The 15145-nt window shown below is 32.3% G+C and overlaps 1 protein-coding gene across 3 annotated transcripts in view; it reads left to right on the forward strand.

The window, feature by feature from the left end:
- CSMD3 (CUB and Sushi multiple domains 3) overlaps positions 1-15145 on the forward strand; it is a gene marked incomplete at both ends in the record, with an annotated part of 1156743 nt that overhangs the window by 1003066 nt on the left and 138532 nt on the right. For all 3 annotated transcript variants that reach the window (XM_080694904.1, XM_080694905.1, XM_080694906.1), the window contains one exon: positions 1718-1822. In XM_080694904.1, the coding sequence (XP_080551030.1) occupies positions 1718-1822 (105 nt within the window). The remainder of the gene's footprint in view (positions 1-1717; positions 1823-15145) is intronic.

Here is a 15145-nt window from a genome sequence, read left to right on the forward strand (position 1 = left end):
GCAGTTTTACTTAAACAGTTTTATGTAAGTAAAAGTTTTATTTGTTTTAAATAAGTTTTTAAGTTTTACTTAAAGTTTTATTTAAGTATTTATTAAATTTTACTTAAACAGTGTTATTTTATTAAACTTTTAAAATTATACCTCTTCACTCCAGAAATACAAGTACAAACATAGTTAAATGATTCACTTACAGATTTCAAATAGTTTAATGAAATTGCTAAATGATTTTTAAGCTTAAAAATTTTAAGTAGAGTATAGCCAATTATACAATATCACCAGTGAGGAAAAGAAGGCCATATCTAGAGAAGAAGCTGTTTTAATTAGGCATAAACAGTGTTTTGGATATACAGTCAGATAGAAAAAATAAATTTTATAAATGTTTACCATACTTTTATTTATAATAGGTTAAGTATTTTATTTATAATAGGTTAAGTAATACTCAAAAATAAATAGAATAATGGCTAAGGAGAAAAAGGAAAAAAAAAAAAACTATTGATTACCAAAAGGTACCTCTGTGTGAAACTGCTTATACAATTGCTCTTTGATCTTTTTAGCGGTCTTAGTAGTGATTGAAATTAGCAAGATTAAGTTGCCTGAGATGTACAGCTAGTGTTAGGATGAGATTGGAATACAGCTGGTATGGCTCCAGGATCAGCTTTTAATCACTAAGATCCTCTGAGAGACTTGAGGCAGGTAGAGTGACCTTTTGAGTTTCTGTTTACTCCTGTCTTCTGTGATTACAGTTAGGACACTAAGGAATACAGATGTAAGTCAGAAAGAAACAACTGTGTATTCCGTGATAAACTCTTCCTTTTCTCTCCTGTAAATTATCTGGGGTAACATCCAAAAGTTGTATAAAGTAAGTCTTACGTCACTAGTTACTTAAAATGAAATATTTGCAACACTGCGAATCATGGGCTTATTGAACTTTGGCTCAAGACATTGAATTGACAATTATTTTCAACTGAAATAACTTATTTGAAATTGCTTGAAATTGACTCTTAGGTTTCTTGTATGAAATAGTCAAGAAGAAATAATTTCAGGCAGATAGTTCATATTTTCAAACTCAATAATTGGGTGAAGTAAAGTTGATTTTCTTTTGAAGTGTCCAGAAACTATATTGCAATGCATTCAATAAGAGACAAGACTTAACAGTTCAAAATTGGGATTTTTTTTTTTTTTTTTTTTTTTTGCCTGACAGCTAACAACCAGCTTTGCTGTCAGAGTATCGAAACATCAAGGTATTTGACCTGGTATAGAATTGTATGTACATATTTTTTAATTAAGGGAAATAAATAACTATTTGCTCTGAATAGAAAGTTTTAAGTTATTATGCCTTATAATCACATGCAAATTTGAAAATTAAGAGTATTCTTCATTCATGCATGAAATATTGAAATTTACATTAAAAACATTTATTTTAGGTTACAAATAAACTTTTCTGTTGTGACTTTCACCAGCTTTTTACCACTCCTCTCTATTTTTAGGAAGCTATCTCATTTAGTCATCTCAGAGGGCAGGCTCCTGGGAGATAGTCAGGAATTATAAAACGGAAGAGGATTAAGGGATAGATATTTTTGTTAAAAAATTCTTGGAAAACATTTTGACTAATACATAATTTTAGAGGTAATCTATTGGCCGATTAATAATTTTTTGCTTAGTTTTATTATAGTGTTTATTATGTTATCATTGACTTGCTTTTCCCATTATCTTTTAGGAACCACAATACCTCATCTTTTGAATAGCACATCTAATAATTTATATCTAAATTTTCAATCAGACATCAGTGTTTCTGCTGCAGGATTTCATCTTGAATACACAGGTAAAATAAAATTATGCACTATTTAGGAAAATTAAGGATTTGTTTACATTATTTTAAAAAATACATTTTAAAATGCTGAAACTACAGTAATTTTCTTTGTCAAAGGAAGCATTCAATGTTACTTAAGATTATGTAATATTTAGAAGTATGCTTCCAATTAAATTACAAAATTATGTAGATAAAATTCTAATAACTTCGCCTAAATTTGAAAGCATTTCTTTTTTTATTGTGGTAGGAAAAAGGAACATGTGATCTACCCTCTTAACAAATTTTCAAGTGTGCAATATAGTGTTAACTATAATCCCGATATATACACCAGACCTCTAGAACTTATTCATTTTTCATAACCAAAAGATCTGTATAACTCTCTCCATTTCGGTCTCTCCTTATCTTCTACAAATCATTATTTTACTCTACTTTTATGGGATTAAGTATTTCATTTATGTTTATTATTTCAAGTTTGGAATTGTGTTTTTAGATGTGTTGTATAAGTGTAGTCATGCAGAAGAACAAATCATCTGTGGTATTCAATATGGCAGAATTTTCTTTGAACATATTTTGGACACATTTGGACACATTTTTTTATTAATTTTTAATGGTTATTTGGATTATTTCTATGTCATGGCTATTGTGACAATGGACTTGGGAGTCCAAATATCTCATTAGGACTTTAATTTTAATTCTCTTTTATTTATACTCAAAGGTGGGATTGCTCAATCATATGGTATACTTATTTTTTATTTTTTAAAGACTCTCAACATTGTTTATCAATTGTGGCTACACCATGTGTGAGTCCTGTAAACCAGTATACAAAAAATTCTAGTTTCTACATACCCCACTAATCTAGTGGTTTTGATTTGCATTTCTCTGGTGATTGGTAATGTGGAACAGATTTCATATACCCAATAATCATTTGTATGTCTTCTTTGAAGAAACAAAAACTCAGTCTTTTGCCCTATTGTTACTCAGACTGCCTATTGTTTTGGTGGTGGGTTGTGTTCCTTACATATCTTGGGTAATAATTCTTCCTTAGATATAAGGTTGCAACTTTTTCTCCAATTTTGTAGGTTTCCTTTCACTCTGTTGTTTTCCTTGAGGTAAAGAATTTGTTTTTAGCTTGATTTAATCCTATCTATTTTGTTTTGTTGACTGGTTTTGGTGTCATATTAAAAAAAATTGTTGCTAGGACCAGTTTCATAAAGCATTTTCTCTGTGTCTTCTGGGAGTTTTATGGTTCAAGGTGATATGTTTAGGTTTTTAATCCATTTTGAGTTGGTTTTGTCCTATGTTATAGATAAGATCCAATTTTGTTTTTTGCATATAAATATATATTCAATTCTTTCAACAATATTTGTTGAAGACACTGTAATTTCTTCAATGTGTATTGTCGATACCATTGCTGATTAAAAGCTGATTATATATGTGTGGATTTATTTCTTAGCTTTCTATTCTGATGCTTTGGTTTATGTGGTTTTTATACTATTTGATTACCTAGAAATTTGAAATAGTCATGAAAATACAGTTTGTAATACAAATGTCATATGTAAATGTGGATTTTATTTATTTATTTTGTGCTGAGGATTGAACAAAGCCTCATACATACTAAGCACATGCTCTACCATTGAGCTACACCCACATCCCCAATAATATATATTTAAATCAGGAAGTATGATATCTAAAACTTTGTTTTTTTCTCTCAAAAATACTTTGACTATTCAGTATCTTTTGTGGTTCTATATGCATTTTAGTATTGTTAGAAATATTCATTAAAATGACATTGGGCCGGGCCGGGCATGGTGGCGTATGCTTTAAATCACTACATTTGGGAGGCTGAGATAATAGGATCCCAGTTTGCAGACTTAGTGAGGCCCTTTGCAACTCCGTGAGACCATGTTTCAAAATAAAGAATAATAAATATGGCCGGGATGTACCTCAGTGGTAGAATGCCCCTGGGTTCCAGTCCCAATAACACACACACACACACACACACACACACACACACACACACACACACACACACAATGTGATTGGGATTTTGATAGAGATTGTGTTGAATTTAAAGATTGCTTTGGGCCGGGCGTGGTGGTGCATGCTTGTAATCCCTGTGGCAGAGACAGGAGGATCACAGTTCGAAGCCAGTCACACTCGTTTAAGAGACCCTGTTTCCAAATAAAAATATAAAATAGGTCTGGGAGTGTAGCCCGGAGGTAGAAGGGCTTCCAGGAACTCCAGTACCACCAAAAAATAAATAAATAAAGATTGCTTTGGTATTATGAACATTCTTATCAATATTATCTTCTAGTTCACAAACACAGATATTTTCATTTATTTGCATCTACTTAACATTATTTTGTCAGTTTTTTGTGGTTTTTAATATAAAAGATTTTTTTTACCTCCTTGGTTTAATTTATTCAGAAGTGATTTCTTTTCATGCTATTGCAAATGGTTTATTTTCTTAATTTCTTTTTTGGATAGTTTCAGTTTGAAACAACTGATGTTTATATGATAATTTTGTATCTTGCTACTTTAGCGATTCTTTTAATTTTAACAGTTTTCTGTGGAATCTTTATGGTTTTCTATTTGTAACATCATATTATCTGCAAACTGGAACAATTTTACATCTCACTTTTAAATTTGGGTGTCTTTATTTTTCTAGCTTAATATCTCTGGCTAGAATTCACAGTGCCATGTTTACTGGAAGTGACAAGAGAGTGGATATCCTTGCCTTCTTCCTAATCTTAAGAGGAAGAGCTTTCCTTTTGCCACCACTGAGTATGAGTCTGATGATTAAGTATAAATTTACTGAGATTTAATAGTAAAAAGTTATTAAATTTTATCAAATACTTTTCTCCATCTATTGATAAGATCAAGTGAACTTTATCCTTTAGTCTGTTAATGTCAGATCATATCACATTTATTAATTTGGGTATTTTATACCATGTCGCATTCCTGAGATAATCTCACTTGTTCATGGTGTGTGATTCTTTCAATTCAGTGAGTAAATTTAGTTTGAAAGTATTTTGTTAGGGATTTTTGCATTCATATTCAGCAGAGACATTTGTTTATATTTTTCTTGTGTTTTTGCTTTGGTATAAGGGTGATAACCTCAATAAATAAATTTGAAAATCCTTTCTCCTCTTCAGTTTTTTTGGAAGAGTTTGAGAAGGATTGGCATGAATTCTTCTTTAAATGTTTGGTAGAATTCACCTGAGAAGCCATCTGCTCTTTGATTACTATTTTGATTAACTTACTAGTTATTTTTCTGCTCTCATGCTTTATTTTTTCAAGTTCAGTCTTGTTAACTTTTATATTTTTAGGAAATTTGTCCATTTTTTTCTGTTTACAAATTTTGGGCTCACAGTAGTCTCTTATGGTCCTACCCATCCCCAACCCCACTCTTGTTGTATCAGTTATAATACTTCCTGTTTCATTATAAGAAATTTTAAATTGTGAAAAAAATAAGTAGACACTGTAGAAATTTTGAAATTGGAATTAGAGCGGCCTTTCTTGTTGGCACAGAAAGTGTACATTTATATTCCAACTTCCTGGAAAGCTTTTGGATACAAAAACGGCTTAGTTCCTTTACTTAAATACATATATGAGCTATGGCATTATTTTACACTTAAATTGATTACAAGTATAATTAGGTGATTATTTAGGTAGCTATGGGTTTAATTACTCTTTCTCTCAAATGTAAGCTTGATGAAGGTACGATCTGTCATAGCATATGACTGTGTCCATGTATGATACCATTGTGTCTCTAGCACTGAATCCAGTCCTTGAAATGTACTAAGCATTAAAAATTCATTGTCAGCTAAAAAAAATGAACAAATGTACGTAACACCTAGATGAAGAAGAAAAGAGATATATAATATTGATAGATATCACTAACATTTGCATATCTGCAATGATGCTGATATTTATGATGGGGAAGTTGTAGGTCTATAAACACTGTAATTCTGATTGTTACTACTTCTTTATTGTACTCCTATATATTATCTCCTTAGCATCCTGTTGTCTGGGGTATTCAGTCTGTTACTGAAATACCATTGCTTATTTTCAATATTCTGATAAAAAAGAATTCACAGTGGGAAATATAGAGAGGCTCATCTATCTCATGGCTAGTGAGCAAAAGAAAGGAAGAAGAGGTGGATGGGACTCCTTCATCTCCTTCGAGGGCATGGCTCCAATGACCTAATGACCTATTTCAAGATACCGTATTTCAATAATGCTATGGAAAAGACCAAATCTTTATCACATGAACCTTTATGGAATGCTTAAAATCCAAACTGTAGCATTAATTACTTGATTTCCCCTTTTTTCATAATTAGTTTACCATCCAGCTATTGTTAACCTCAGATAAACTCAATGCATTATTTAACATATTTATGTGACAAATCTGTAAAAGAAGGCTAATACACTTAACCATTGACTCTTTTGAATACTTTCTATATACCAGACAGCATGCTAAACAGAGGATATGCAAAGATAAATGTGTAACAATATCATTTTTGAAGAAATAACAGTCTAAAATGGGAGAGAAAGATAAAGCATAATATAGTGCTATTTATACAGTTAGAGAAGTTTGTATTAAAATGCACAGAAGTTTTGAGTAATCAGCTCTGTTCCAAAGTTCATGGAATACTTTAAATGGGAGGTGACACTTGTGCTGAGTCTGGAAAAACAAGCAGGAGTTTCAGAGTGAGATAAGAAAGGAGAGATATTTTCAGTAGAGGAAACCTCATGTTCATACAGAGCTATGAAATATGGCACATTAAGAGCACTGTGACTGTTAGAGGAGCTGGATCAGAAGCCTTGCAGGAACTGCAGCAGCTGAGGCAGTTCATGTGGGAAGCCTGACTCCTGAAAGGTTTAGAATGAGGTATCAGAAACTCAGCCTCATAATAGGTGATAGTTTACTTTTAATAGTTATTCATAATACATAATTATCATAATCACAAATAACTGTGAGAAAAATTTAAGTCCCATATGTACTATTTTTGCACATCTAAAATGTTTTGTTGAATGACAAGTTTGATCTTTATTTGTACAGTTTAAAAAAGATCATTCAAGGCCGGGCGTGGTGGCGCACGCTTGTAATCCCCGCACTTGGGAGGCGGAGACAGGAGGATCGCGCAGGTTCGAAGCCAGCCGCGCGTGCTGGCTTAGGAGACCCTGTTTCTAAATAAAAATATAAAAATAGGTCTGGGAGTGTAGCCCAGAGGTAGAAGGGCTTCCAGGAACCCCAGTACCACCAAAAAAAAAAAAAAAAATCATTCAAATCTAATGCAAGAGCTGGGTGTGGGGTTGCACATCTATAATCCCAGTACTTGGGAGGCTGAGACAGGAGAATGGCAGGGCCAGCCTCAGGAATTTAGCACAACCCTGTTTCAAGGTAAAAAATTAAAAATGGTTGGCAGCACAGCTTGGAGGTAGAATACTCCTGAGTTCAATCACGAGTATTCAAACGATAAAACTAAACTAATGTGATAACTTAGATATCTGGGGATAGTACTTTTCAAATTGCTCTTTTGGTATATAAATTTTTAATCATTTTTAATACGTAAAGGAAATTGAGCTACATACTAATCAATAAATAATAGATGTTGGTAATACATAATAGCTTGCTTTAGAACAGAGAAATGACTGGTTGCTTTAAGTCTCATAATTTTAGATATGGAAACCAATGCCTTTGGCAGGAAAAGCTTATTAGATGTAATTTCAACATTCTTCATCATGATAATTTAGAAAGTAATGGTTAGTGCTTAACTATGTGAAGGACACTGATTAAAGCTGTATGGGAACTGGAAGATGAATGAGGTAAATATCTTTCCTAATTGAGTAAAAACTTTATTACATAAAATATGTTCCTCCTATGCTTGTGAACATTTACCCAATTATGTTACAACTAGTTATGTTTATAGAACAAACAATCAAGGCATGTCAGCATTTCCTGAATTACTTTTCTGCATCACAATGAAAATTGGGAGAAAGAACTTAGCATTGAATGAGCTTGAGAACAAATGATCCATCAAAATATTTTATGTGCAGTTGCTTTAAATCCTAAGATTGTCAATTCTTCTACTGGTCTGGAGGCTAATCAAAGAGAATGATATTTAATTTATTAGCTTTGAATCCACATATTCTAAGTAAAAGTTCTCAAACAGATGTTTTTGGGTTCAAGGTAATCCCTAAGGATATGCCTTTCTTTCCTCTTCCTCCTCCTCCTCCTCCTCCTCCTCCTCCTCCTCCTCCTCCTCCTCCTCCTCCTCCTCCTCCTCCTCTTCTTCTTCTTCTTCTTCTTCTTCTTCTTCTTCTTCTTCTTCTTCTTCTTCTTCTCCTTCTTCTTCTTCGTGGTACTGGGAGGCTGACCCTAACCCTGGAAACCCTTCTACCTCCGGGCTACACTCGCAGTACCTAATTTTATACTTTTTAATGTGAAAATGGGTCTCTTAAGCCACCACCACCACGCCCGGCTTTCCTTTCTTATTTTTATTTTATTTTATTACAGATTTTGAACACAAGGCGTTATACAACCCCAGATCTCTTTATGATTTTTAATTTTGAAACAAGATCTTGTGAAATGGAAGGGGCTGGCCTTGAACCTGATATCTTCCTGTCTCATCATTGATATAATACTTAGTAATTTTAACTAGTCACAACTTAGCAGTAACCAAAATATTCTCTGGTAGACAATGGCCTTTCTTTTTGGATAAATTAAATAAATTATTCAGTAAGTGCTACATACACTGACATTGTCACCTAATAATACATTGGTGCCTGTGTTGCTTTAGATCAACATCAGTGACACTACATTAGAATCAGAACTACAAATAAAAAATGAAATAGTTGATAAATAGAATACAAAGAAATAGATGTGAAAAAGAAAGCTATTGGTTATAGAAGAAAAAAGGAAATAAGAATAGAGGAATAAATAAAAAAGAAAAAAGAAAGACAATGATACACAAAAGTAATGAAATTAGTACTAGAATATGTCTACCATTTCTTTGATTAATTTAAAATCTTGGAGTATTCTTCATGTTTTAAAATATATTTTCTAAACATTAAAATCATTAACATAGCCTTTGCAAAATATTAAATTTAAGTCCAAGAGAATGGTGGCAGCTTGAACAAAAATGTAACGTATAGCTTTATAGAATTAAAATGACTAATAAATTCTTCTCTGGGTTTTAAGGACAAACTGATAAAAGAAGACATGGCAGAATTTTTGGCTTCGTCATTAATAACAGGTTTACTAGCAGCTAAGATGTTTTTGGTGGATGCAGTGCCACACAGAGCAGCTGTGGTTGGGAACAGCATCCAGCGGGGCAGTCAGAAGAGCTACTGTTCACTCGGCACACTCTAAAAATTCGGGAAATGAAGTGCTCTCTACCAAAGCACAGTGGATTATTTTTTAAATAATGTATTTAAAATTTCAAAAATGTCAACTTCCCTTAGTGAAGAAGCATCTGTTTTGGTATTTCAAGAGCATGTTCATTAGTAGAAATAAATTGTATTAACTAGACCAAGAAATTTTAAAGAACTTCTTTATGCATTGAAAAAAATTTCAAATTATCCCATGTGATACATAGTTCCTGTAAGAAAAAGCTGTGTTTTTTAAGCTATAATTGCACATTTCATTTATTAAGTATAGCATGATATTTCCATAGAGGCATACAATATGTAATGATCAGATCAAGTTAATTGTTATATCCATCACTTCAAGCATTTATCTTTTCTTCTTGCTGGGAACATTAAAGAGCTTCTTTCTACTAGCTAATTTGAAACATACAATTAAATGTTGTCAATCATAGTTTCCCTACTGTGCTATAGAATGTTAGCATTTATTTCATATACCTAATAGCAGATCTGTATCAACTAACCATACTCTCTCCTCCCTTAGCTCCAAAACTCTCCCCAAACTCTGATAACCAACACTATTCCACTATGTATTTCCAGGCAATCAAATAATTAAGCTTCCACATTTAAGTGGGAACACTTATTATTTGTTTTTCTCTGTCAGATTTATGTCACTTAACCTGAGGTCCTCCATTTCTATCTATGTTGCCACAAATGACAGTATTTCAAACATTTATGGCTGAAAAGTATCTCATTGAGTATATGTGCTTCACTTTCTTTATTAGGATCTAAGTTGATTCCATAACTTAGCTATTGTGTGTTGTGCTGAAGTAACCTTGAGAGTGACATGATTCTCTTTCTTTCAGAGAAAGGAAATGGATTCGCAGGATAATATGACAATTGCATTTCTAGTTTTCATGAGGAATGCCCATAAAGTTTTTCATAATGTTATATTAATTTATATTTCTACTCAAGTGCTATAAGAATTTTATTAAAATATCTAATTTCTAAGTCTGGATATTATTATAAAGCAAAATCCCTAAACAGTTGGGGACTGGGCAAAATAATTATGTATGTGAGTGGTGTGTGCATGCAGTTGTATTAACTTTTTTCTGTAGAGGAGAGACTTATTTCACTGCACATCTTTGGCATTTCAGTTGTGACAGTCTCTGAGATAAAAGTTCTGCCTACAGGGTAACATAAGGGAGGAATCACATTGGGGAAATAAAGCGTCTCATAATCACACTATGAATACCAGCAACAGATGCAGAAGACTTTAAGGCTTTCTATTTAAAAAAAAAGGGCAGACTTACTATATTCCCAAAGGAATATTTTAAATAGTAAAGGTTTCAGGATACATGGCAGGTGTTCTTCTGTCTTGGGAAATAGAATTTTGGCTGAGTTTCCTCTCAGCAAGTGAGTATTTCATCCATCTGATTTTTGTACTCACTGATGAGGTTTTCAGGAAAAAGAAATCTAGATTACTTGATGGTACAGTTACCACACAGACAAAACCTGTTTTCTATCTACTTAAAAGGCAAATGCTTGCAGATAAACTAGATTTTAATCTTCACTGTGCTCTTTTCCCCTTTGAACTTGAGAAAATGACATTCTGATTTTGGGGTTTCAGACCCTTAATATTCTTTTCTTTTTCTTGACACACTGTAGTCATATATCCTAATGGAGTTCAAGATGGTAGAGGCATACATGCACACATCATTCATTTAGCCCTTCAGCAATTCCCACCCCATTCCCTTCCCCTCCCTTCTTCTCATGTTTGGCTTAGTGATTGACTTTGATATGTTTTTGAATGTTTATCATGTACATTATAGAATTTTCCTCTCCCCCTCTCATTCCCCTCATTTGGGTCACATTATTATTATTAATTATTATTATTATTATTAGTCATTTTCATCAATCATACCACATATCCCTTCTGCTCAATATATCTTTGTTTTATCATGGTCTTATTAATACTGCTTTATATATGATTATTTATTATTCTCTTCCTATTATCCACTAAATACTCTTTTGCTTTCTATGAAAACTATAACATATGTAATTCTTACAGAAATATTTTATAAATCCTTTTACTAAATTGAAGAAATTACTACTTTTTTCTTGATATGGCATGCTTTTCTTCTTTCTTCACCATTTGTACTCTATTTGACAAGCTCTGTTTTAGCTGAAAGAACTTAAATACTGGATTCTATACTCACCTTTAACCTCACTGACCCAGTCAGCTCAGCTTAGAATTCTTTTTCTGATCTTTTTAATTTCTATATCTACTTTGTGGTACTGGGATCTGAACCCAGGAACAGTCTATCTCTGAGCTTCTGAGCTATATCATCATCTTTATTTTATTCTCTCTTTTGGAACAGGGTCTCACTAAGTTGTCTAGGGTCTTGCTGAGTGGCTGAAGCTGGCCATAAAGCTCTGATCCTCCTGTCTCAGCTTAAAGTACTGGGATTACAAGCATGCATCACCATGCTTGGCTTGCCTTTCTCTGAATTCTGATATCATTTCATTTTTACCTTTCTTGATGTCTGTATATTTGTTCATTTAACAAACATGGGGCACTCCTGCATTAGTCATTCATTGTTCACATTAGTGAACAAAAGAGTCAATATACTCTTGTCTTTTTCAGGCTTACAGTTTATCAGATAAAGATAGATATATAATACACACAAATATATATATATATATATATATATATATATAGTATATAATAAAATAATCTATAATGTTTTAGAAAAATATATATCACAGAAAAAAAATAAATGGAGTCTTGAGAGATCAGAAATGCTACAGCTAGAGAGAGATGTGTTATCCTGGTCAGGAGAAATTTTATAAAAGGTGATATTTGAACAAAGAATGGAAGTTGGCATAGAAATGAACCTTGCTGGTAATAGAAGAAAGTATTTAAGATAATAGTTAGAGCAAATAATGTAAAATAGAAGTAGGTAGGCCACGGAGGAAATGGTAGAAGAAAATGAAATGAGAGATGGAAGGGTAAGTGAAGTCCTTGGAACCATTGTTTTTTCTCTAATTGAAATGAGGAATCACTAGGAAGGATTGAGTGAAGGAATGGCATGCTCTGATTTACAAGGTTCTGCTAGTTTTTGCAGTTATTAATGTTTAGGTAATAATTTTAGTTAACATCATCAAGTTGTCTCAATAAATATTAAACTACTTGTGGTCAGTGCATTGTACATTCCTTCCTTCCTATAGAGTGCAATGCAACATGTTGCTATTTTTATATCCTCAATAAGTATTTTCTTGAAAACAGAAAGAGCTATGTTTATCTACAGTGAAAAGCATAAAAAACACAAAATCTAAAAATTCATGTTTTAATAAATGTTTATATGTAGCTTGGTCAAATATTTCATTCTATACATTTTTATCTTTATTATTATTATTATTTGGTACTGGAAATTGAACCCAGTGTCATTATGCCTCCAAGCTATACCCCCAGCCCTACGTTTTATTCTTTATTTTGATATACGGTCTCATTGGGTTGCAGAGGGCCTCACTAAGTAGCTGAGGCTGTCCACGAACCACAGTCCTCTGTCTCAGTCTCCCAAATGCTGGTATTACAAGCATGTGCCACCACACCCGGCCATTTTTATCTTTAAAATAATTAAAACAAAGATGTCAGTTTCAGTAATTTGCTCAGCACTAACATTTGGGGCTTACATTAGCCAGTCTGTCCATGACATCTATCAGGGTGGGGTGCTTCCTCCATATCACACCCTGTTGTAAACTGTAAACCTTCAAATCACTGCTTGGAACTCCAATACTAGGTAAATGTAACTATCATGCTTGTTATAATCATCATAATGAAGATTATGTTATCATTTTACCATCATCATTTCATCATTGAAAAGCTAATTTTTTTTTCAAATGCTCAGTGTATGCCAGGCACAATGCCAAATGCTTATATGATTATATCATAATCATAGTTTATTTAATTTTCTTGACAATCACAACACAAATATTTTAACCACATTTCTGGCTATAAAAAGTGAAGTTTAGAGAATAAACTCAGAGTTGGGGTTTATCAAAGTTATTGATTATAAAGTATAGCTCAGATAATTTTGTTTCAGAGCAAGCAACTCAAACTACTGAATGATAGACTTCTAGTTTTCTGTTCAGCACTGTTCTTCTATTTAGAAAGTAATATGGAGATGGGAAATTATGAAAGGAAACCGAAAGGAGGGCTATAATACAGTAGTTTTGATTCCTTTCTCTGGAATAAAATGAAGTATTGATTTAAATAAACCAAGGTTAGCATAGGTACTTTTATTTAACAATAATAACTGAATCTCAGAGCTTGCAATGGAATCTTAGAACTAAATGCATTTTCTAATTTAACTAATGATAGTGCCAATTTAGATGTATTCTTTTACAAGTGAAACCTGTGTGGAAGGTTATTATGGTGCTATTTGCAAAGTGAGAAAAGAGGTCACATAGATACCAAATGGACATATGTATTTTAATATTTACACTTATTCTGTTCAAATTATGTTCTTTTAGAGGCTATAGCTATAGTCATTCTGCTCAAATTATGTTCTTTTGGAGGTTATAACTATTTTACAAGTAAATTGAAATAGGAAAGTTTTTCTAAATTACAGACATGCAATGTGAGAAAATAAATAAATGTTTCTCAATTTAGATCTTACTCCAATGACTTTTCCTGAAACTTTAAAGTTTTTAGCATATTTATTCTAACAAGTTCATGAAGAGTAGCTAACATTTTAAATAGCTTATACTAATGGAAAGATGGAGCAAAGAAGCCAATTTTGCTTTTTGTTAATAACAAAGGAGATATCAAAGAGGAAAAGGGAGCTGGGCATAGTAGGGCACACACCTATAATCTCAATATTTTAGAGGCTGAGATGGGAAGACCTCAGATTTGTGGCCAACCTCAACAATTTAGAGAGGCAATTTTTCAAAATAAAAATGAAAATGGCTGGGGAATATCTCAGAAGTAAAATGCCCCTGGCTTCATTCCCAGTATGGAAAAAAAGAAAAAGAAATTAAAAAGAAAAAGAGGCAGGTAGGATTAAAAAAAATACAGTTTGACGATGTTGGAAGACATAAAGAAACCTAAAACAAATAAATCATCTTCAGGAATAAAATTCTCTCTGTTAAACAGAGAGAAGCTGAATAGTTAACTTTAGTTAGGAGGTTCTGATTCGTATTTGATTTTTTTTCTGACATGATTTATCATCAGTTGACATAAAGCAAAATCATTCTTTGTGTTGAAAATGTGTGCTAAAGATTCCTATAAATAAATGTAGTTGTATTGAGTTAGTACATTTTCCCAAGATTTCTCTATATAAAGTATTGCAATTTTCTGATTCCTAATCCATAATAGTATGGGCAAATAGAAATGATTGTTAGTTTAATAACATGTATTTTCTGTTGTTTTGTTACTTTGGCTATTATTACCATTATTTATTATTATTATTATTTAGTAAATGTGCTTACAGTTATAATTGCATATCTTAAATAATCATATCTGTTACAATAATAATAAATAATTAATAATCATATATGTTACATATCTGAAGTAAAAAAATTGTTCTTACTTCTTGGGATGCCATTACTTATATCAATTGTTAGTAAGTGTCCACAAAGAGAACTTGTATTTTCCAGGTGCTCTGCTACCTAAATTTGAGGAGCGCCTCCGCAGTCTGGGATTGGGCTGTTAGATGGGTTGTAATATGCATACATCATTTTCATCTCTCTCTTGTTTTAATTTTTTGAAACATAATTTGAGTAACACTAATGGAAAATGCCAGAGGGACCTTGAATCACCTACAAATAAATGAACAGAGTTCTGTTTTGTACATATAAAACATCTATATTGTAAAACAAGTAACTATATGCAGTAATGGTATGAAATTTACAAGGTTTTTTTTTTTTTTTGTGGATGTCCAGAGGTCCTCAATGATCTCA

This window comes from Muscardinus avellanarius (genome assembly GCF_963383645.1).
Source record: "Muscardinus avellanarius genome assembly, chromosome: 4".
NCBI lineage: Eukaryota > Metazoa > Chordata > Mammalia > Rodentia > Gliridae > Muscardinus > Muscardinus avellanarius.